At 56.9% G+C, this 23,810-nt stretch overlaps 1 protein-coding gene across 1 annotated transcript; it reads left to right on the top strand.

Annotated features, from left to right (window-relative positions):
- The first annotated feature begins 11,617 nt into the window (after window positions 1–11,617).
- Elfn1 (extracellular leucine rich repeat and fibronectin type III domain containing 1) lies at window positions 11,618–14,107 on the top strand. Its single transcript, XM_076840778.1, has one exon. It carries the CDS (start codon window positions 11,618–11,620, stop codon window positions 14,105–14,107), a length of 2,490 nt encoding a protein of 829 aa, XP_076696893.1.
- The last annotated feature ends 9,703 nt before the right edge of the window (window positions 14,108–23,810 follow it).

The following is a 23,810-nucleotide window of genomic DNA, read 5'->3' as shown; positions in this document are numbered from 1 at the left end:
GATGCCACTTTCCTGAGACCCCTCGATGAACCTGCAGGGCAACATCATTGTCCCCTTTCCAGGAAGACCAAGTGCTCTGCGGGCATCAGGATGGGGTGCAGGGTCCGTTCCCACCCATGCCAGGTCCAGTAGGGGAGTGGGACCTGATGTGCCAGCCGCCGTGAGCCCGTGTGTCCACAACCACCTCGCAGCCCACTCTCGTGGTGCCATTAGTGACCATCGACAACGCCAGGTGCTGTGGCGCCCGCCTGTCATCCCAGAGGCTCAGGAGGCTGAGACACGAGGATCATGAGATCAAGGCCAGCCTCAGCAAAAGCGAGGCGCTAAGCCACTCAGGGAGATGCCGTCTCCAAATAAAACACCAAGTCGGGCTGGGGATGGGGCTCAGGGGTTGAGCACTGCCCAGTTCCATCTCCGGTACAAAAAAGAAACTGAGGTTCAGAGTTTAGAAAGTTCCACCCAAATCCCCCAGCTGGTAGGAGGGGCCAGGGGACCAGCAAGGTTCAACGCCACCTGCCCTGTGAGGTGGGCATTGGCCAGCTGTCCCTGACCCCAAACCCGGAGCCCTCTGTACTCACGGGTCCTCCCTGTGACTCTCAGGCCAGAGCTGCTTCAGACGGATGGGGAAGGGGTCCTTGGGGAGAGCAGGGCCACCGGCTGCCCCTCTGCCCTGGAGCTTGCTCTCTATACCTGCCCCCAGACCCGCCGTTCTGTGCTGGGCTTTGCGGTCAGGTGCTCCGGGGCTTCTGTGGGCATCTGCTCTGCTTGGTCCTGGCTCCTCCACTCCCGAGCCAGCGCGGAGGCCCGAGGCCTCTTTCCAGATGCACCGCAGCTGGGGACCCACCTGGGCCTGCAGTGTCTCCCAGCAGTGTGTTGGGAAGCCACTTCTGTCCTATGCTGGGGGACAGAGCTCTGCCTCAGCCAGGGCTGGTCAAGATGGGTCAGGCCAGAGGGCCCCAGGCTGCCGAGAGGACCCAGCCTCTGACAGGGAGGGAAGGGGGGGCAAGGTCTCATTTTCTGCTGAGCAATGGGACATGGAGTTGAAGCCACCTTTCAAGAATCGGATCTGCTGGACGTCCCTGCCGCTGGCCTCGCCACTGCCCCCGTGACTGCCCTCAGGATGGATGTTCTGTGGGGGCCGGGGCAGGGTCTTTCCTTTCATTTTGCATTTTCTGGGTCCCCAGCATCTATTGCCACGTCCGTCAGTCCCCACCAAGATGGGCAGGCCCTGGGCAGGGGTGTCAGGGACGGCCTCCAGGCCCATCCTCCATGGCCCTCAGCAGTTCTCCAGGGCCAGCCCCTACGGGGTGGCCCTGTTGTCCAGGATGGCAGTTCCAAATCCACCTTCTGAGCCACCATGTGTGTTCCCAGGGCATCAGGAAGACCCACCCCGAGGGCATGAAGGACAAACTGGGTGACCCCCCACTGCCGAGGATGACCATTCATTTACAAAGTGGCTCACAGGGCCGCCTCGTGCCCCTGGAACCTGGGGTGGGGGCGGGGGTCCCCATCCAAAGCATCCCTTGGATGAGTTGGTGGCCACTGTTTGGCGGAGGGAGTGACACCGGTCCCCACATCCCAAACCGCAAAGACGTCCAGGAAACGAAATCCCACGGCAGTCTCGCCTGTGAATATTGAATCCAAAGTCCTCCACAAGACACAAGCAAATCCAATTCGGCAGAATATTAGAGAGATAATCTGCCGTGATTATGTAGGATTTGCACAAAGAATTCAAAGATGGCTTAATATTAGAGAAATCTATTAATATAATGCACAGTATCCGCAGGTCAACCAGAATGTCGTGTTGATAAATGACAAAAGGTATCTGACAGAAATCCAATGCCAAGTTCTGACTTCAAAGTAACTGCTAAAAATAGACCAAAAAAAAGGTACTTTTTTTTTTTTTTATCACATTAAAGAATCTGTCTCAGTTCAACAGCCAGCCTCATTCTAAACGGTGAAGTTTTTAAGGATTCCCATTCAAAAACTTCTATTTGAAAAAAGAAAACAAAAAAACGTACTTTTCTTATTGTCCAGAAATGCAGGACAAAGCAATAAGGCATGAAACAGGATTACACGGCGTGCCTGTAGGAAAGAATCGCAAATCGTTTGCAGCCGGTATAATTCTGAGGCCCTAGAGACCCGAGAGAACCAACAGAGAAAATAATTTAATACGAGAATTTAATACAAAGATACCGGGTTGGATATAAAACAAACATGCTACAAATCAATAATTTTCATTTGTACCAAGAACAACCAGTTGGAACGCATAATAAAATCAACAGTCCCCCGCTCACAATGGCTACAATAAAAGAACAACAACAAAAAAAATAAAAAAAATTTAAAAACCCCAAGGAATTCTCCGGAATAAATTTACAAGAAAAATCGAGGTTCATTATGAAGAACTCTATAAAGCTTTCCTGGGAGACCTCAGAGAGAGCAGGAGGAGTGCCGTGTGCCGTGCTGGAATCTCGGAACTAATTTTTTTGCAGGTTCATTGCCGTCCCATCCGCCACTGGGTGGCCAGTTTGGAAAAGCAAGAGAAAATAATTGCTCCTCAAGTTTCCTCTGAAAGAACATTGAGTTAAAAGAGCAAAGAGAGCAAGCAAAGGGGGGGGCAGAGAGAGGGTCTTTACGGGTGATCGTGTCTCAGTGATGCCAACATCCATTTCAGGGAGGGGCTGCCCCAGGATAGCTCAGTGTCACTGAGCATCACTGGGTGTCACAGGCAGCCCTGCTGCGTGGGGGCTGGGGAGGCGTGGGTGGGGTGGTGGGACGAGTAGCCTTCCAGGTATCCCAGATGGCATCTTCCAGCAGATCCTAGAAACGCAGGTGGAGTGCATCCTTACACGTGGGAGGGGGGAGAGATACAGGGACCCTCATCAAGGCTTTGTGGGTCTTGCTATGAGGTATGGACACTCTCTTGAGCGCACTGGGGAGCCACGCGGGGCTGTGGAGGGAGGAGGGAGAGACGGGAGCCTCACAAATCAACTAGAGGGAATTGATTATTCAATAGACGTGTCAGGACAATTTGTTGCCTGCTTGGGGGAGGGGGAGGAAATCAATTCTGATCCTTCTTTACACCAGAGAAATACGTTCCGGGTGGACTGAACGTTAAATGTGAGAATTCAGACCGTAGGGCGCTGGCAGCTGCAGGCGGGCCTCTGGTCTCAGGGTGGCTCAGTGGTCCCCAGGCTGCCTGGCGGAGGAAGGCCGGTCTGGGGCAGATGGGGAAGGTGAGGGTCCTCAGGCCTGGGGCTGCCCTTCCTGCCGAAGCCTCCCAAGTGGGGACAGGGTGAGAGGTCACTTTGGAAAAAGACCGCGGGACATGTACATTTGTTTCCCCAGCTCAGGGGACCCAGGTGGGACTCCTTGCAGATGAGCCCTGGGTGAAGACCTCCGAAGGGTGGCCGTCGGGGGGACTTGGTGTGGCATGTGAGAAGGCTGGTGGCCGAGGAGCCTCCTGGAGGGACAGGGCCTCTCGGGTGCCAGTGTCCCTGACCTTGGCTGTGGGAGTCATGGGTACCGTCACAGTCAGACGTACCTGAGTCCTGGGGGGGACGTGCTGTGCTGGGATCCCCGGAGAGGGGACCCAGCTCTCCCCAACCAACAGGCGCATTTCCAGGCTTGGGTTGTGAGGGACAGTGACTGACGGTGCCTGCCGGCTCTGTCCTCCTGGGACTCCGTTTCCAAGGAAGCTGGAACCCCCGCACCACGGCAGGCCAGGTCCCCTGCTTTATTAACATGACATTTGAGGGCTAATTGCTCATTCATAACTCCTGCTCAAAGCCACGCCCACCATCTTTAGCACAATTCACAGCAGCCGCAAGTGTCTGAAGTCCAGGAGACCCTGGTGGTGCGGGAGGGTTCCCAGGGCCCCCTCCCCCTCCCCCTCCCCTCCCCCCCTCCCCCCTCCCCTCCCCGTGAGGGGCTTGCAATCAGTTGCTCCATCTCTGTGCCTGGCCTGAGCTGGGGAGCTGGCCTCAGGGTCCTCCAGGGCCCCTCCCCCTCCCCCTCCCCCTCCCCTCCCCCTCCCCTCCCCCTCCCCCCTCCCCCCTCCCCTCCCCGTGAGGGGCTTGCAATCAGTTGCTCCATCTCTGTGCCTGGCCTGGGCTGGGGAGCTGGCCTCAGGGTCCTCCAGGGACCCATCCACCTCCTACAATGAGATCCTGCTGTCCTGCCAGGCTGGGGTCAGAGCTCAGAACTGGGACAAAAAATCCTCGAGCTCAGGGTAATCAGAAAGGGCTTCCCAGAATTCAGGGGCTCTTGGAGGTCAGAGTACTACTAGGAAGAGAAGAGCAGATCTCCGCCTTCCGTCTCAAACCCGCCATCCCTCAAAACCACTGGAGGGATTCAGGTCAGACTAAAGATAGAACTTCCCAGCTGCCAGGGTTAGAAAGGTGTGGTGGGACAGTGCCAGGCATGCACTGGACACCTAGACCCGTGCCTGGTTTAAGGGATGTGCTTTCCAATGGCGAGGGGTGGACCCATGTTCCCGGAGAGGGTCACGTGCCGGTCCCTCGTCTCCAGCGGAGAGGGTGACACGCCGCCGTCCCTCATCTCCAGGGGCCAGCCAGGCACCCTCCTCCCCGCAGTCCCCGCAGCCCTGCCAAAGCCTGAGCGGGGAGCCATTGCAAAGTGATTTCTCCCTCCAACGGTGCCATACATCATGTTTTTTAATTTAAAAAGAGGCCCCGGTGGAAGCACAACAGACCATTAAATGTTTGGGTCCCTAATTAACTTGCGAGCAGCCTGGAGCTGCCGGACCTGGAGGAGGAGGGGTGGAGGAGGGGGACCAGGCTGCAGGGGACCTGGGATGCTCACACCACAGCACAGGGCCCGCTTGGCCCCAGGCTCCCTCTGGGGACGAGGACGGTGGGAATCTCCGTTTCTAGCTAATTGCCTGGCCTCCCTCTGAGCCTCTGTCTCCTTGCCTGTCTGTGGGGGTGGCCCTGCCCATCTCCCTGGGCCGAGGAGGGCTTAGTATCCAGCAGGCACTCAGTATGTGCAGACCACGGAGGAAATGAGGCCCCCTCTGTGGACACCTGAGGTCTGCAGAGGTCACAGACACCCAGGCTATGGGTCACCTTCTCCAGTGACCCAAGTCTGACAGGAGGGAGAGGGTGTTGTGGGAAGTGGTCTCCGCAGCCTTCCCCGAGCCTGGCCTCCTGGAGGACAAGGTCAGGGCCCGCCGAGGTCCAGCGCATACCAGATGCGACCCTGTGGCCAAGTCCCGGGAGCCAGGCCTGCTGATTCAGCGCTCCTGGAGACTGGGCCGGCCTGACCCGGAGCCAACCCCAGGGACAGCAGAGGAGCAAGAAGGTCAGTCCTTGGAGGGCATGAGGAAGCCCCTGGGCCAGGGGGAGCCCTCGTGGGGCCTCCCCAACGTGGGCACCTGGGATGGTGGCCATGCTGTCCCACCTACCCACGCTCCTCTCCCCCACCGCCCAGGCCAAAGGAAAGTTGGAGGAACAGGAGAAAGATGCCCACAGGGAACCCTGCACCAGGCAACTGCCGAAGCCTTAAGTGATCAGGTCATGCCCCCCCCCCAAAAAAAAAAAGAAACCTGGGAGGGAGATGCCACAATTGTCTCCATTGGAGAGATGTGTTCAGAGACGGTGAATGAATTGTCCAAGGTCACACAGCCAGAGTGTGGCAAAGCCAACGTTCACGCTCTGGCCTGAGAGGGTCCTGTGCCTCTTGACGCAGCAGGGGTCAGGCCAAACTCCACCTGCTCTCGGCTCCCCCCAGGTTGGTGCTGCCTGCAGCCAGAGGCCACAGCTTCCCTGACATGCCCGTCACACCCCCGGAGTCTCTGCGGCAGAGCCAGGGAGACCGTTCTGGCCAGAGCCACGCTGCGGAGGCAGGGAAGCATCAGCAGTAAACATGATCTATCGGCCAAACATTGGAACGGTGAAAAGTTATTGATCTCTAACTTTCCGCCCATCTCCCCGCCTCCCCACACCTGGCCCTGGGCCCACGTTTTCCCGAGGGTGGAAAGAAAGTCCATCAGCCAATGCCTAGCCCAGCCCTGGCCCCGGCCCCGCGGCGGCCTCTCGCCTCTCCTCTGGCTACTTGATGGAGGGAGGAGAGGAGTGGTATTTTTAGACAGATGTGCTCCGTCCCAGCAAGGCAGCGGCTGCGATTATGCAAATCCGGTCATAAGAAGTTTAAAAGCCCGGAAACACCATATTTCTTTATTTCATTAGCGGCGACGGGCCACAGGGTTGATGTGACAGAGGGAACTTGTGGAGCCTTCCACACTGTCCCCGTCGTCCCCTGGGTGACAGAGGTGCTCTCAGCATGGGCACGGCCTGGGCCAGCACCGGTGGCCGGGAGATGTTGGAGTGACTCTGTGTCAGCGTGCACGGGTCGTGGGGGAGGCCAGGAGGCGTCACAAGGGCACCAGGCAGACAGACACCAGGTCCTGGACTTCTCACGGCAGAGTCCCAGAGACGCCGGTTCGGTGGTTCAGGGTGGGGAGCCTGGGGCCTGCGGACAGGAACTGGGGAGGATCCTGGCCTCTGTTCTCTGACTGTTGCCTGCTCTCCCTGGAGCCCCCGGCTGGCAGGGCACAGTGTCCACCATGCAGTGCAGATGGCCAGGGGACATGAGTGGATCCATGTTCAGGCTCCTCTCCTGACCCTTGCGTCCCTTAGGCCTGGCTCCAGGGTCTCTGTGGCCCAGTATCCTGCCCACCACTGCCTGCACCCTGGACACCCCGCAGTTCTTGGAGAGGGGCCTTCCGAAGGTACCGACCTGCCTCCCGCTTCACTCCTGGCACCCTCCTTGCCCGGGACGCCCTCACCCACCTGCTCTGCACAACAGACTCCCACTCAGTTGCCAGTCCCCCCTGTGATGCTGCTGGGCCTCCCAGATGAGCCCGGGGGCAGCCTCTTCTTTGCTGGTCTCCCCCTCCTGGCCCATGAGCCTCTCAGGGGCCTGACTCTTCCTGGGATTTGTTTTGCCTTGTTTTAACTGGTACTAGGGACTGAGTCCAGGGGCGCTTTACCGTGGCAAGCTGTCCCCACTCTATTGCTATTGGTGCACCTGCCACCCACCGGGTCAGAGTGCTTTAGGGAAGTCAGATTCGTATCCTTCCGAGGGGCTTTTGGATGTTCCTGCCATATGCAAGATTCTAACTGGCCAGCTGTCCCCTGGGAATGTGGCATCTTTTACAGTCTCCCCCGAGGACAGGCAGCCTACCCCTCTGCTCCAAGCTCCAGCTGGGACACCCGTGGTGACTGGGTGGGGGGGGTCCTACTTCCCAGGACTAGGTGGACGCTGCTCCTCACTGGGTCCCTCAGAGTGCCCCTTTCTGCAGGGGTCAGCGATGGTCCCCACCCCAGCCCCATCCTCTGGGCTGAGTCTGACCTCCAAAACCTGACCTCGGGGTTCTGCGTCTGCCCCAGGTCACACACCAGACCACACACCGTTTGCAGAGTTGGGAGGGTCCCCATTGTAACCACAAGGAACAAGCCTACCTGGGGAGCATTAGGGGAGGGACCTGAGGACAACTGGGCTCCAAGGACAGCCAGAGGTCCAGGTGAGGACTCAGCAGCGGGGACAGGAGAGAGTGGCCAATCTGGAGCCTGGAGCCAAGGGCGCCTCAGCAAGGACCCGACAGGTACCTGGGCCAGGTGCTTCGAGGGCTGAGCAAGATAATAGGAGCATGCCTTTTGGACATGGCAGGAGGAGGTGGCCAGTGACCCTGATGGAGCCAGCCACAGAGCTGCGGAGGGCTGGGGTGGACGCTGGACGCTGGACAGGAAGGGCTGAGAGAAGATGAAGTGAGGAGATGGGACTGAAACTGCTGGCCTCTCTTCCAGGAAAATTTGCTATTAAGGGGAAGGAGCTGGGCAGGGTGGAGGTTGCTCAAGTCCAGTCAGTTGGTTGCTTTGACGGAAGGTTCTAGAAGTATTCAGTCCAACACCACAGCCACTGGCCGCGTTTCCGGTGCTCATAGCCACAAGTGGCCAGCGGTGCTCAGCTGGACAGCACACACTGAGCCTCTGCATGTGGCACATGGCCCACGGCCGTGGATCACCTGCCCTGGGACAGGGTGCTGCAGAGGGGAGGAGGCATCATGGGGACCCGAGGGTGGCATCTTCCTGAAGCCTGAGGCACAGAGGAGACAGTGCAGTTGCCAGGGCCCAAGGCTCACCTGCAGGGCCCTGAGTCTGGGGTGGCAGGTGGGCTGAGGGCCGCCCTGTGCAGGGTCTGCCCCGCCTCCGGCCAGCCAGGCTGGACACTCTACCACAGCCCCCAAGGCTTGATGGCTGAGAACCTGAGCCCAGGGAGGAGGGACTGGAGTGGTCAGTGAGGGGTGCCCAGGGCCGGGGAGCGAGGGAGCCTGGCCAGAGGGTCTGTTCAGAATCTGCCCAGGGGATCCTCATGTCCCTGCACAGCTGGGGTCAGGCCGTGGCCTCCATCCTCAGGGCCCCCAGACCCTTCTGGGGGACACTCTTTCCTGGGGGTCCAGGGTGGGGACTCAGGCCTGCGCAGCTGCCGCTCAGTCACTGGCCCCTCCCTCCAGTCCCTGGCAGGGGGAGGCTCCGGGCTGATTCACTCGGTGACCTTGGACAGGTCCTTCTCTCGCGGCCTCAGTGTCCCCATGTGTAAAGTTAGGGGTGGAAGGAGAACTTGGGGGTCCTTCCTAGGCTGAGGTTGTGGGGCTAGAGAGGGGCAAAGGCCAAGCTTCTGGCCACGCGGGGACCAGCCACCAGATTCACATCCTAGCCCAGCACACCTGCACCTGGGAGGTTTGGTGACAAGGCCAGGTGGCGGCAGGTGCAAAAGCTGGCAAGAGCCTGGCATGGTGGCCACGCCTAGAATCCCAGCAACCTGGGAGGCTGCAAGTTCAAGGCCAGCCTCAGCACCTCACCTGGGCTCTAAGCAACGGAGTGAGACCCTGTCTCAAAAAAAAAAAAAAAGTGTGTGGGGATGGGTGGGTGGGTGGGAAGCTGGGGATGTAGCTCAGTAGTTGAGCACCCTTGGGTTCAACCCCCAGTACCAAAATAAATAAATCAAAAAATAAATCTAGCACAAGATGGAAAACCAGGCCCGCCTGCCCGTCACTCAGGCCGGCCCAGCCTGATGGAGGAGGCTGCGGGGGGGAGGTGGGAGAGACTCTCAGCGGCTTGAATGGATGCACAGACTCTTACACTGTCACATGGGGACGAGGGGGGGGGGACAGGAAGGGGAGTCCCAGTAGGGGCTGCCGCAAAACCCCTGGTACAAGTTCCCACACGTGCACACGTGTGTAGGTGGACATGTGTACGTGGACCCGCATGTCGGATGGCACCCCACCCACACACACAGGCCCACCGGCGTGAACCCCTGTGCCCACGCAGCCCGGCCCTGGGGCCCTTGTGGCAGGAGTCGCGCGGCACCTGTGATAGGACTCTGTAGACCCTGTAATCCTGCTTAGCTTGACTTTGGGTTATTTTGAGCAAGAGATTAAGGTGATTACGATCACATTGCTGGGGCGCCACACTTCCTTGCTGGGCCTGCGGCAGCTCTGAGCACCCCCTTCTGGAAGCCTGGGGACAGTCCTGTGCTTTCCCAGCCCTTTCCTGACACCCTCTACCTCTGCTGGGCTTCGGGCCCTCGGGAGGCCCAGGCGACACAGATCACAGGTTGGCACAGGTTCCCGGGCATCCCGGGCAGACGGAGCCTGGTAGGAAGGGAGGGGGCGCCCTGGGGGGTGCAGGCTGCAGGTACCCCGTACTGTGCAATGCTCGAGACGACAGTGGTGACAGAGATGAGCCCTCAGCCTTTCCTGGATGTCACGGAGCTCCCCTGCAACTGGGTGTTACATGACCAGCCGCGTCCTGCGGGGGCCTCACTGCGGCTCCCCTGGCAGGCTCCCGGGCTTGGCCCCATCCTGCTGAGCCATTCCTGACCACAGGTGTCCAGGCTTGGCTGGGCCCTGCCCTGGGGTCAGCTCCTCGGCCTGCCAGGACCCCTCCGCAGCCCCCAGCCCCTCTGATCTCTCCCCGTCTTTAGATCAGGAATAGCCTCTTCCCAGGAGCCAGATCAAAATTGTTCTTTATGAAGTTTCCAAAGAGGGGAAAATCCATTTCACATCATTACATTTTTTTTTTCTCCTAATTTGAACCGCCTCAGTGCGGACTAGTTGCAGACGTCAATATCGGTGAAATACACTCGGCTGGCTGCCCGCCAGGCCAGAGAGCGGTGACAGAGGCCGGCTGTAAATCCAAATATTAACAAGCAAACACAAACCCATCTCTCCCTCCTGCAGGGAAAACACGAGAAGGCAGGGAGGTCGTCCTGCTGGGTGGGTGGCAGGTCCCCCACACCTCGGTACTCTCAGCCCCAGCCTGCTCCCCGTGAGGCTCCCCCAGCCTGCAGCCCGGTTAGCCCTCGGCTGCGGCAGACACTGGGTGAGGGATGAGGCACCTGCGCTCGTGAGCTGCGGGGTGGGGGGGACACCCTTGCCCAGCCACAAGGTGGGGGTGGAGGGAGACAGCTCCCTGGGACTGCGGATTGTCCCTCCCCAGCCTAGGGAGGGGGGGCCTGCAGAATGCGGGGACTTCTTGGCCGAGCGGGCTCCCCCGCTTCCTTCCAGATCTCGTTGCCAGACTCCACCATCGTGGGGTGGGGTGCAGAGAGGGCCCAGGGATGGGGTGGTGGCCTCAGAGGCCTCCCAGCTGATTTATTTGGGGAAACTGAGGCTCAGAGAGGGCACAACTTGCCGGAGAGCTCAGGCCAAGCCCCGACCGCTGGTGGCCGGGCCAGCACCTCGGGATTAGTCTCTGAAGGAGCTTGAGAGGAGCCATGCTCCGGAAGGATCCTCTGTCTGGGCTCAGGACATCCGCAGAGTGCACTGGACCCCTACAGGGGGTCCTCTCGCAGCAGAAGTGGCATCTTAGCTCCCAAGTGGAGGGCACAGAGTCCTGCAAGGTCATTCAGGCACATACAGGTCCCCACTGGGGCAGCCCCTTCACCTGTTGGCCAGGTGACTCTGCCCCGCCTCTGGGCCTCAGTTTCCCATCTACCCAGGGCTATGCTCAGTGGGGAGTGGGCCGCGTGGGTCCCGACTGCACGCAGTCACAGTTCCTGGGAGCCCAGCCACACAGGTGGCGTCACATCCCCTCTGCAGATGAGGAAGCTGAGGCAGAGGTGGGAGGAGCCCCAGTTTTTCTCCGTCCTCCTGCCTCCCCCCCCCCGTGCCCCCCACTCCTGCGCCCTGAGGAGGCTTCTGGCCCCATTTTCCAGCAGAGGCTCTCCAGAGCCAGGACTCAGGCCCTGCCCGTCCAGGGGGCCTCGGTGACCTTCTCTCTCCTCTTTTGTCTTGCAGCAGGGACTTCCACGGAGCAGAGGCACCAGGCGGAGCTGCCAGGACACGCAGGCCCATGGGGAAGGAGGCTGTGGTCACTGCAGACCTGGGGCAGACTACGAGGGGCCGCGGGCCGTGACGGAGGTGTCCCCCCTCCCCAGCACTCGTGCCACGTGGCCATGCAGCTTGGGACAGGACACGGCTGAGAGTGCAGACCGCTCCCCGTCCCACCCCGTCTCCCCCCTGGGAGCTGCCGCCCAGCCCCCCACCGGGTCCCCTTGGGTAGGCTGAGCAGGGTCTTCCGCAAGGGTCCCGATGGCCGGGCGCGGGTGGGGTGTGCTGTGGGTGTGCGTGGCGGCTGCCACCCTGCTGCACGCGGGAGGGCTGGCTCACGGCGACTGCTGGCTGATCGAGGGTGACAAGGGGTTCGTGTGGCTGGCCATCTGCAGCCAGAACCAGCCTCCCTACGAGGCCATCCCGCAGCAGATCAACAACACCATCGTGGATCTGCGGCTCAACGAGAACCGCATCCGCAGCGTGCAGTACGCCTCGCTGAGCCGCTTCGGCAACCTCACGTACCTCAACCTCACCAAGAACGAGATCGGCTACATCGAGGACGGCGCCTTCTCAGCCCAGTTCAACCTGCAGGTGCTGCAGCTGGGCTACAACCGGCTGCGCAACCTCACCGAGGGCATGCTGCGGGGCCTGAGCAAGCTGGAGTACCTGTACCTGCAGGCCAACCTCATCGAGGTGGTCATGGCCAGCGCCTTCTGGGAGTGTCCCAACATCGTCAACATCGACCTGTCCATGAACCGCATCCAGCAGCTGAGCAGCGGCACCTTCGTGGGCCTGGCCAAGTTGTCCGTGTGCGAGTTGTACAGCAACCCCTTCTACTGCTCCTGTGAGCTGCTGGGCTTCCTGCGCTGGCTGGCCGCCTTCACCAACGCCACGCAGACCTACGACCGCATGCAGTGCGAGTCGCCGCCCGTCTACTCCGGCTACTACCTGCTGGGTCAGGGCCGCCAGGGCCAGCGCAGCATCCTCAGCAAGCTGCAGTCCGTCTGCACGGAGGACTCCTACGGGGCGGCAGCCGAAGTGTTCGGGCCCCGCCTGGTGCCAGGTCGCTCACAGCTGGGGCGCTCACCGCCACCACCGCCACCGCCCGAGCCCAGCGACGCGCCCTGTGCCTATGACGAATGCTTCTCCGGCGATGGCACCACCCCCTTGGTGGCCACGCTGGCCACCCAGGCCGAGGCCCGTCCCCTCATTAAGGTCAAGCAGCTGACCCAGAACTCGGCCACCATCACCGTCCAGCTGCCCAGCCCCTTCAACCGCATGTACACGCTGGAGCAGTACAACAACAGCAAGCCCTCCACTGTGTCCAAGCTGACCCAGGCCCAGGAGGAGATCCGCCTGACCAACCTGTACACGCTCACCAACTACACCTACTGCGTGGTGTCCACCAGCTCCGGGACCCAGCACAACCACACATGCCTCACCATCTGCCTGCCCAAGCCGCCCAGCCCACCCGGGCCGGTGCCCAGCCCCTCCACAGCCACCCACTACATCATGACCATCCTGGGCTGCCTCTTCGGCATGGTGCTGGTGCTGGGTGCCGTGTACTACTGCCTGCGCAGGCGGAGGCGCCAGGAGGAAAAGCACAAGAAGGCGGCGGCAGCGGCGGCGGCCGGCAGCCTGAAGAAGACCATCATCGAGCTCAAGTATGGGCCAGAGATGGAGGCGCCTGGCCTGGCTCCGCTGTCCCAAGGCCCACTGCTGGGCCCTGAGGCTGTGACCCGCATCCCGTACCTGCCCGCGGCCACTGGCGAGGTGGAGCAGTACAAGCTGGTGGAGAGCGGAGAGACGCCCAAGGCCAGCAAGGGCAACTACATCGAGGTGCGCACGGGGGAGGCTCCGGAGCGCAGGGACTGCGAGCTGGGCCGGCAGGGCCCGGACAGCCAGAGCTCGGTGGCTGAGATCTCCACCATCGCCAAGGAGGTGGACAAAGTCAACCAGATCATCAACAACTGCATCGACGCGCTGAAGTCCGAGTCCACCGCCTTCCAGGGTGTCAAGTCCGGGGCTGTGTCCACAGCCGAGCCTCAGCTGGTGCTGCTGTCCGAGCCGCTGGCCGGCAAGCACAGCTTCCTGTCGCCCATGTACAAGGACGCCTTCAGCCACGGCCTGCAGCGGCACCACAGCGTGGAGACGGCGCCGGGGCCCCCGCGGGCCAGCACCTCCTCCAGTGGCGGCTCCACACGCAGCCCGCGGGCCTTCCGCGCCGAGGCCTCAGGTGTGCACAAGGCGGCCGAGGCCAAGTACATCGAGAAGAGCTCACCAGCAGCCGACACCATCCTCACTGTGACGCCCGCGGCCGCCGTGCTGCGGGCAGAGGCCGAGAAGGGCCGGCAGTACGGCGAGCACCAGCACCGGCACTCTTACCCCGGCTCGCACCCGGCCGAGCCCCCGGCGCCGCCCCCGCCCCCGCCCGCCCACGAGGGCCTGGGTGGACGCAAGGCGTCCATCCTGGAGCCCCTGACCCGGCCGCGGCCCCGCGACCTGGCCTACTCGCAGCTGTCCCCACAGTACCACAACCTGAGCTACTCCTCCAGCCCCGAGTACACCTGCAGGGCCACCCAGAGCATCTGGGAGCGCTTCAGACTGAGCCGTCGGCGGCACAAGGACGAGGAGGAGTTCATGGCCGCCGGCCACGCCCTGCGCAAGAAGGTCCAGTTCGCCAAAGACGAGGATCTGCATGACATCCTGGACTACTGGAAGGGCGTGTCCGCCCAGCACAAGTCCTGAGCCCTCGGCCGGGCACCCCCGTGCCTCGCCAGCCCTCCCCGAAACTCGTGATGCCCACTGGACCAAAAAGGATACAAGATCCACCGCAGCTATTTGTAACTCAGAGACTCTCACCCGGGAAACCGACGCACGCGCACAACACAGGAAGGTCAGAGCCAGGCCCCGCAAACCGCGGGGAGGGGCCGTCAACCCGGACCCGGACCGGTCAGGCGAGTGTCCTGAGGCGCAGCACCTGCGCTGAGGTGCGCTGGCCAGCAGACCGAGGGAGCAGCGCGCGTGCGCACACACACGCACAGACATGCACACATACACGCACCCATACACACACACACGCACCCATACACACACACACACACGCACAGAGGCACACGCACACACATGCACACATGGGACTTCGGAAAACTGTGTCTTAGGGGTGGGGGTGGGGGATTTTTTTTTTTTTCATTATCTTTCCTCTTTTGACTCTTCTCTGCCTTTTCCCTTTTCCTCTTTCTCTTTCTTTTCTTCCTTTTTTTTTTAAAAAAATAATAAAAGTAAAATTCTTTACAAGATAAAATCCTTATCGTGGGGGGGCGTGGCCAACATGGTCGCCTCATACCCCTCCCCCCCGCGGGACCTCCCAGTCTGTGGTCTTCTGTGGACTCTCTGTCCAGCCCGTCTCTTCGTTGCCACCTCCGGAGGCCACCGCAGAGGGACAGAGCAGATGCAAGGCGGAGCGGCCTCCAGGACCGTCCTGAAGCTGCGGACTCGGTGGGGAGGTGGAGGCCGTGCCTGTGGACGGGTGGGGTGGTGGAGGGGCTCGGCTGGGAAGCACTGTGCACCCCCAGCCCGGTCCCTGGAGTACACTCGAGTCGTTCCATTGTACAGAAAAATATTTCTATATTTGCAATGTTTGCTGTAAAATGAGAAAGAACAACAACAAAAAAATGACTATGTCTACTAAAAAAATATCTGCAAAGAAAAAAAAAACCCAAATACCTGTTTGTACTGGGTTTTTACTTGCGTTTCAGGGGAAGATTGGGGGTTCTTTGATGTTTGGTCGGGGCTGGCCTTGGGGTGGAGCGGCAGCTGAAGTGGGTGACCATGGTGGGGCGCTGCCTGTGGGGGGGCTAGGCAGCCCAGCTTGGTGGCGGAGAGTCCAGCAGCTTTGGGGGCAAGAGCCAGCGTGAACAAGGACAGGAACCAGCCGAGTGCTCAGAGGTGGCAGTGGGGGTGAGCAGGGCCAGGCCCCAGGGTGTGCAGCGGCTCCTGGGTCCCTAGGCTGCTCCAGGGCCCGGTGTGTCTGGATGTGCACATGCAGCTGAGGGAGTGGAAGCGGGCCTCGGTCTGCAGGAGTGAGTGTGACCTCGAGACAGGAGGGGGATGCGTCTGCATGGGGGCCCTGCGATGGCCAGAGCCCCCTCCTCGGATGGACCCCATGATGAACTGGAACCAGCCCTCCGCCTGCCACCATGCCATGCCACCCCCTTCTCCCCACTCACCCACACCTGTGCCTCCAGGCAGCCTGCTCTGGTGCAGCCTCTGCTGAGTGAATGAGTGGCTAGAGTCCACCTGGGAGGAACATGGGCTTATTTAGAACCATTAGAGGAGAGGGGAGAAAGTCCCTCCCTGAAGCTAACTCCAGTGCTCCTTGCTTCCAAGACCAGTTACCTGCCATCCTGCCCTCGGAGCTGAGCAAGACATGAGGACCGGCCTCCAGCCCTGAGTCCACCTGCATCAGCACAGGTGGCCAGGAGCCACATCTCCCAACCATGTTCCCCTATCCGGCTGGGAGACCCCCTCCTTTGCTCTTCCTAAAGGCCCTGGCATGGGGCACCCACCCCTACCCCACTCCATCCAGGGTAAACGGCTCCCTATCTGAGCTTCTGACAAAGGCCCAGTAAGACAGGAGGCTTGGGCTGGACTGGGTCCTGGAGGCACCAGGGCCCTGAGGACTCGAGGGCAGATCCACAGGGTGGAGGCAGGCCTGTGGACCTTGGAGAAAGATCTGGGCCCTAGCCTGATGCAGGGAGTGGGGAGGGCAGGCAGGGCTGGGCTGGAGGAGCGGCGTCTGCTTGCAACCTCTCGACGGCCGGAGTTCACCATCTCTCGTCGCTGTTTCCAGCTTTAGGAACCTTTCTAAGACTGAGTAGAAGCCCCCAACAGCTGCAGGGTCCATCTCTAACCCCTGGGGAACCCGGAACTGCAGACAGGGCCCCACAACCTGCCTCCAGGCTGGCCCCCACCACCCCTGCAAGTTGCACCCAGGCGAGCCCGGCGTGGTCCCTGGTGTTGAGACATCTCGGTGGCCTCCAACCTGGGTGTGCTCGACAGGCACTCTGACACTGAGCTCCTCAGAGATGAGCCATTCTCTAGGACACTGAGTGTCCCGGGCTTCTCTGTTTGACCCCACAGCCCAGAGGTCAGGCCTCTGCAGAGACTTCCACCTCTGTGGCACCTCCCGAGCTCTGGGCAGCTCTGCACCCTCCTGCAGCATCTCCAAGGAATGGTGAGGGAGCCCAGGACCTGTCGATGGGCTAAAGATGATGAGGCCACACCCAGGGTGGTGGGGTCAGGAGCAGTGAAGGATCAAGGAATTCCAGGTGGAGGCCCAGAGAGAAGGGCCTGTCTTGCCCAAGGTCACACAGCCACTCAGTGACAGTCCTGGTCATGGGACAGAAGAAGGTGGCCAGACCCTTTCACTGAAGAGATAAACTGCACTATTTATAGGGAGAAAGACACAGAATAGAGGTGCGGCAGCTGGCCAGGTGTGAGAAGGGATGGCATAGAGAGCTGCCATCCAGCAGGGGACCGAGGGGACAGTGGGTGCCTGGGGGAGGTTGAGGAAAGGGAGGCAAGTGGCAGGAGGGTGCGTGGTCCTTGGCAGCAGGATGCCCAGCCAGTGGCCCAGCCTCCCAGGAGGACCAGGGCTGGCAGCTGGCTCCACACTGGGCACCTGACTGGTGCCCGATCACCGTGCTTGGTGGAGGTCAGAGGGTGCTGACGAGGCATCCAGGAGCACACACACACATTCATTAAGCACCTACTATGTGCCAGGCTCTTTGGGGGGCACAGAAGGGGTGTACAACCCAGCCCCAGGGCCACAGGCCTGGACAGGACCGGGTGGGGTAAGAACAGGGCACCTGGGAGGCCAAGCGGGAGGCCAAACCCCAGGTCTTCTCTGTCTGCAGGAAAGCTGCAGAGCATGGAAACAGAAAACCCCGAGGCGCTGTTCCTAAGGTTTAACCATTCACTCAGCATGCAATTACAGAGCCCCTACTGTGTACCAGGTATGTTCGAGCCAGCAGGGAAACCCGTGCCCTTCCCATGAGAGTGCTGATGCCCAAATAGAATAAACAAAGGGGGTTTCCCTGCAAAGGGCCATTTCCAGAAAGGGTGTAGGGACCACGGCATGTGGCAGCCATGTTGACAGCACCCTGGGACAAAGGGAGGAAGCAGACATGAAAGGAGAGAGAGGCCACAGGGCCCTGGAGAGGACCTGAGAGGAGAGCCAGCTGGCCGGGCAGGAGGCACCTGCCTGCCTCGCTCCCCTCCCTCGGCCCTCTCCAGCCACCAACCTGCACCCCTGTTGGGCCCCCCTGGCCAAATGGCCTGGGAACCCAGAGGTGGGAGCCCAGCCACACAGGGCACAGAGAGCAGGCCGAGCAGTACTGGAGAGGCTGAGGCCTAGGGGAGGCCCAACACGGGCCTGGGAAGGGGGCGTGTCTCCCAGGCAACGGCGTGCAAAGGCGAGGCGCGGAAGGAGCTGTCACGTCCTTTGGGGACAGGGATGCTTCTCAGGGAAGGAGATTGCTCACAGACTTGAAGGACAAGCAGAATCCAGAGCAGAGATGGGAGCTGGGAGTCAGGGAAGGGGCTTGTGCCAGAGGAGGCTGCGGGGACAGGGCCGGAGTGTGACGCCTGCCCCCTCTGCCTTGGGTGCAGCCAAGGCCAGAGCCCAGCGGCAGGGGCGCGTAGGGAGGTGGGCGTGGCCAAGCTCCAGACCTGCTTTGTAAGTGTGAAGAGATCAGAGTTGGGCTGTGGGCTTTGGGCCCCCCTTTTAAAGAATAATAACTTTTATTGATTTCTCTTATCTCCAAAGCAATCCTTTTATTACATGAACTTTAAAAATAGTTAAACACAAAGGAGAAAATAGAAACCACTCAATCTCACCACCCTGAGACAATCGTGGCAGTATGTTGGCATCTGCCCTTGGAGCGCTCCTCTAAAAATGCAGCCGACTCAGGACCATGGTGACCACGGATCTCTCTAGCCATGTGCCTCGGGTCCCCTTGGTGGGGAGTGGGGTGTGGTGCAGGAAGACCGGAGAGATGATGGACGTCTGCAAACCCCTGTGCGGAAGCGAGTGCCAACGATGCTAGACAGGAGTGTGGCCTTGCAAGATACCATGGACAGCTCCCCCTTCTCAACAGGAGATCCCCACTGGAGCCAGCTCGGGACCTGGAGCTCTCCTGGTCACTGCCACATGGCCAGCTCCTAATCACCCCAATGTCTTGCTTTTTTTTTTTTTTATTGTACCAGGGATTGAACCCAGGGGCACTTACCCCCTGAGCCATATCCTCATATCCCCAGCCATTTTTATTTTTTGATTTTGGTCAGAGCCTCAATACGTTGCTTAGGACCTAACTAAGTTGCTGAGGTTGACCTCAAACTTGTGATCCTCCTGCCTCAGCCTCCCAAGCTGCTGGGATTACAGGCATGTGCCACCACCGTGCCTGGCTTGTCCTGCCTTTTTGTTTCCACTTTCTGAGATGACTTTATTTTTTAACTTGAAACATAGAGTTACAGAAAATCCCCCAGTGTACCCCAGTGGCAACCTCTTACACAAGCGTAGTATCCTATCACAACCAAGAAGTTGATTGGCGCATGGTACAATTTTGTTCCCTGGGCTACCAGGCTTTTTCAGTTTCCAACAGCTTTTTTAGGCACGTGTGTGTGTGTGTGTGTGTGTGTGTGTGTTTGCATGCATGTTCCTTTGCAAATCTCTCTCATGAACATGTGTGATCATCACTGCAATTGAGATACAGAGGGGACAATGGACCCATCACCACATAGATCTCAGCTCCCCCTGGATCTGCCCCTTGACCACCCCTTCCCTCAACTCTCACTTCTCTGCTCTGTTAAGAAAAGTCATCACACACTAGTAACCTTTCGGGCTTCCCCCACTAAGCAGAGGTCCTGGGGACCCTTGGGGGCTGTTGCTTGTGTCAAGAGTTTCTTCCTTTTTATTGCTGAGTACTCTTGCGCTGGGAGGGACGGAACAGTTGGTTTCACCATTGAAGGATGCCTGGGTTGTTTCCAGGTTGTCTCCAGGTTGGGACGACTAGAGATAAAGCTGCAAGAAAATCCATGAGCAGGGTTTTGGGTGAATTTAGAATTTCACTCCTCTGGGCTTGAATGCTCAGGAGTGCAATTACCGGGCTGTTTTTAATTTCAGTTTCCACATGTTCATTGCTAGGAGAGAGAAGTGGGAATGACTTTTATGTGTTAATCCTGTAGCTTTGACCTTGCTCAATTCACTTATGAGTAATGTCTCTTTTTGTACCTGATAATTTCCTTTGCTCTCAAGTTTATATTACCTGGTATTAATACATCCGCTGCCTGCCTTTTAAAAATATTAATGGCTGCATGGTTATATTTTACGATTCTTTTATTTTCAACCTGCCTGTGAAATAAGTTTCCTGTAGGTCACATATAATTGGGAAAGAGGGCTAGACATGGTGATAGGCACCCACTTGTAATCCCAGTGGCTCAGGAGGCCGAGGCAGGAGGATCGCAAGTTCAAAGCCAGACTCAGCAACTTAGTAAGACTTAAGCAACTCAGTGAGACCCTGACTCTAAATAAAATATAAAAAAGGGCTGGGGATGTGGCTCAGTGGCTAAACCCCTTGGGTTCAATCCCTAGTACCAAAAAATAAATAAATAAATAACTAGGAAAGATGATTATTTATTTATTTATTTACATTTGGTGCCAGAGATTAAATCCAGAGGCATTTAACCCCTGAACCATCCTCAGCCCTTTTTATTTATTTATTCATTCATTTTAATTTTTAATTTTGAGACAGGGTTTTGCTAAATTGATGAGGACCTCTCTAAGTTGCTGAGGCTGGCCTTGAACTTGCAATCCTCCTGCCTCAGCCTCCTGAACCGTGTTTTTCATTTTTAAAGTCCACTCTGTTAATCTCTGTCTTTTAAATTAGTACATTTGGAACTTCAAAAATTTAAAGTAATTATTGACATGTTAGGATTTAAGCTAGATGTTGTTTTCTATTCTCTCTGTTTCTTCTTCTTGCTTCTCTTTTCTTGCCTTCTTTCCTTGAACATTTTTCACAACTCAGTTGTCACTGATGTATGCTGCTTTGAGCTTATCTCACTGTTGGCTTTTGGTGGCCGCTATAGCTATTGTAATACGTGTAACATAGTAGTTTGTCTTATATGTGGTGCCAAGGATCTAACCCAGCACCTCACACGAGCTAGGAAAGCACTCTGCCACTGAGCTGCAGCCCCAGCCCAACAAAGCTTTTAAAGAATTTAAGAATAATTCTTCCTTCCAAGATGGAGGCTTCCTTCATTTGAGAGAGTCTTTTTCCCCCCACATCCCTGAAGGGTAATTTTGCTTGACCTAGAACTCAGGGTTGAAAATGCTTTCTCGGTCTTCCATGGATTCAGATGAAAATTCTGCTGTTATTTGAATTGTTATTTCCCTTTAAGGAACGTGTTATTTCTCTCTAGCTGCTCTCACTATTATTCCTTTGTCTTTAGTTTTCAGAAGTTTGATTATTTGGATTTTTTTTTTTTTGAACTGGGGAAACAGTTTAATTATGATATGCCTTGACGTTAGTTTTTTAGTTTTAATTTGGAGTGTGCCCAGCTTTTTGAATCTGCAGATTTATGCATTAATTTTCATGAAATTTAGAAAATGTTTTGACATCTAAAATTTTTAGCCATTTTTCAGTCCCATGCTCTCTGTCTTCTCCTTCTGAGACTCTTTTGATGCAAATGTTAGGTCTTTTGTTATTGTTTCATGGATCTCTAAGAAGTCATCTCTAAGTCTATCTTTTCTCTATTGTTAAGATTGAGTTATTTTTATCTATTTTTTCTCTATTATTCAGATTGAGTAATTTTGGTTTTTTTTTTTGTGTGTGTGTGTGTGTGTGTGTGAGGTGCTGGAGATTGAACCCAGGGCCTTGTGCATGCAAGGCAAGCCCTCTAACAATTGAGCTATATCCCCAGCCCAGATTGAGTAATTTTTATAAACTCTCTTTACGTTTGCTGATTTATATATTTTTTTCCCAAATTACTATTCAGTTTGTTCAGTGAATTTTAAATTTTTGGCTATTGTATTTTTCAGTGTTTATCATTTTCTTTTGATTCTTCTTTATACCTTCTATTTCTTACTTGATACTTTCTATATTTTTTTATTTGTTTCAAGAGTGTTTGTAATTGCTTGTTGAAGCATTCTTGATGATTGCTGCTCTGGAATGTCTCAGATGGTTTCAACATCTGAGTCGTCTCAGTGTTGGCTTCTATTGATTATCTTTTCTCATGCAAGATGGGATTTTTTTCAGGTTTTTAAGATGATGAGTGATTTTTTTATATCTGTATAATTTATGTTCTTTGAAAGTTTTTCTCTTTTTTTAGCATGCAAAGAAAAACCCAGTAATAGTCTTAATCCTTAGTGACTGGGATAGTATAGAATTGGCCAATCAAAAAAATTACAGCCCACCTGGCAAAAATGTGAACTGTAAACAACCAGGCCATCTGTACCAGTTCAGATAGCCTAACTGGTAGCACTGGAAAAAAATCTTTTTTAGCTCTCTGAAAATATTTGTTGTAATTTTGATTATAATTTAAAATGAGTTCTTTTCCTGTTCACTTTAGTTTTTGCCATTTGCTACAATCCTCAGCTGTCTGGTGCGTCTTGTCTCCATTTATATTTTGAAGGAATGTCTCAGGACACTCATTGGGCTCTCTTGTGCCCACGCAAGATTTGCTGATTTGGGAGCCACATAGATGATCTGTCAGGGTGGGTTTTTTTTTTTTTTTTGAAGGGGGTGGTTATCAGGGAATGAACTCAGGGGTACTCCATCACTGAGCCACATCCCCAGCCCTATTTTGTATTTTATTTAGATACAGGGTCTCACTGAGTTGCTTAGCACCTCGTCATTGCTGAGACTGACTTTGAACTCTTGATCCTCCTGCCTCAGCTTCCCAAGCCGCTGGGATTACAGGTGTGTGCCACTGCACCTGGCTGGCAGGGCGTTTTTAATGGAGACATAACTGTTAGTTTTCACATGTGACCAGTTTCTCCAAAAAAATGATTCCTCAAATTTCCTGAGTTTCTCTATCTGGGATACGAGTAGGCAAGGGTACAGCCAGGCATCTTATTGATTCTGGTAAGAGCTTTCACTTGATCTCTGTTTTTAGTATGGGATTCTCACCTCCAGTCATGCCAGACATTCCTAAGTTCAAAATTTCTGTGGTTCTTCCTCTCTTGGGACTAAGCTCCTAAACAAGAGAGTTGCCTGTAGCTCTGCTTCTTAACTAGTGGAATCAAGGCAGCCTTCTGATCTTTAGCCCAGGATTTGTGCTGTGTGAGATGAATATCTTCTCCCCCATGCATCTAGAAAGGTGCTTCTGGGAACCATCCCTGGGAGACTGAGAAAAGGGTCCCTCAACTCACTTTCTTTGTCTAGAACATCAGTGGAGAAGGGCTGTGGCGGAGCCTGACCTGCCTCAGGCCAAGGGAGGGGGCTTCTATACTGCTGTTAGTTGGTCATTGACCAGGAGCTGGTCCTGGGTGAGGAGCACGCGTCTCAAACACCTCCATGAGAGGCGGAGGTGGGGGTCCACTATGGTTGGTCCTCCAGCGAAGGCTGTGGGATAGTGTTTGCAGCAGGGTCTTGGAGGTGTGCACCCCGAGGGGGAAGGACCCAGGGCCTCAGGGTGTGCACCAGCGGCCTCGGGTACAGATAGCCCTCCCACCACTCTGAGCATTTGCTTCTGACGCTGGTTTCCCCACGTGGACACAGCTCCACCCGAGTGCCTGGGGACGATCCGAGAACACCCAGGGGAGGAGGCGTTAGTTCCACAGTGGGGGTACACCCCGCAATGTAATGGTGCCCACAGCGCCCCCTCCACTACCTCCTTTAGATCTGGCCACTTCCCCTGGTCCAGGTGGCTCACGGGATGGGTAATTCAGACCCTCATCCTAGGAGAGGTGAGCCCCGTCAGAACACCTTGTCCGACTCGTGCTGCCCACTGTGTCATTTACGTTGAAACTGGGCATGGCAGTACTGAGATGCCCCCGTGTCACCTGAGTGCCACATGTTCCTCCTATCTCCACAGTACACCAGCCACCCCACCTCCCATTGTCAGTCACTGTCCATGACTCTTGCCACTAGGGTGACAGCTTTCTTTGTCTCTTTCTATCTTGGTAAAAGGCATCCAAAGTCAACAGCGGGCAGCCACAGTTGAAATTTCCTGGGATCCTTGTGTGTCCCTGTGGGGAAGCGCTTGCATCAGGGAGCAGGAATCTTTGTCCTTTGGAGACTTACCCTGTGAGGACAGAGGGCAAATGTTCCCTGTGGGTGTCCCTAACTGTGAGAGGCAGTGGGTCACCCCGCCCTCCCCTGCTTCTCTTCTGTCTTCTCTTTATGGGACAGCGGCACCGTCCAATGGGTGTCGTGTTAGGGTACCTGCC

Source organism: Callospermophilus lateralis, chromosome 19 (assembly GCF_048772815.1).
Source record: "Callospermophilus lateralis isolate mCalLat2 chromosome 19, mCalLat2.hap1, whole genome shotgun sequence".
Classification (NCBI taxonomy): domain Eukaryota; kingdom Metazoa; phylum Chordata; class Mammalia; order Rodentia; family Sciuridae; genus Callospermophilus; species Callospermophilus lateralis.
This window is presented reverse-complemented; position numbering and strand designations above follow the sequence as displayed.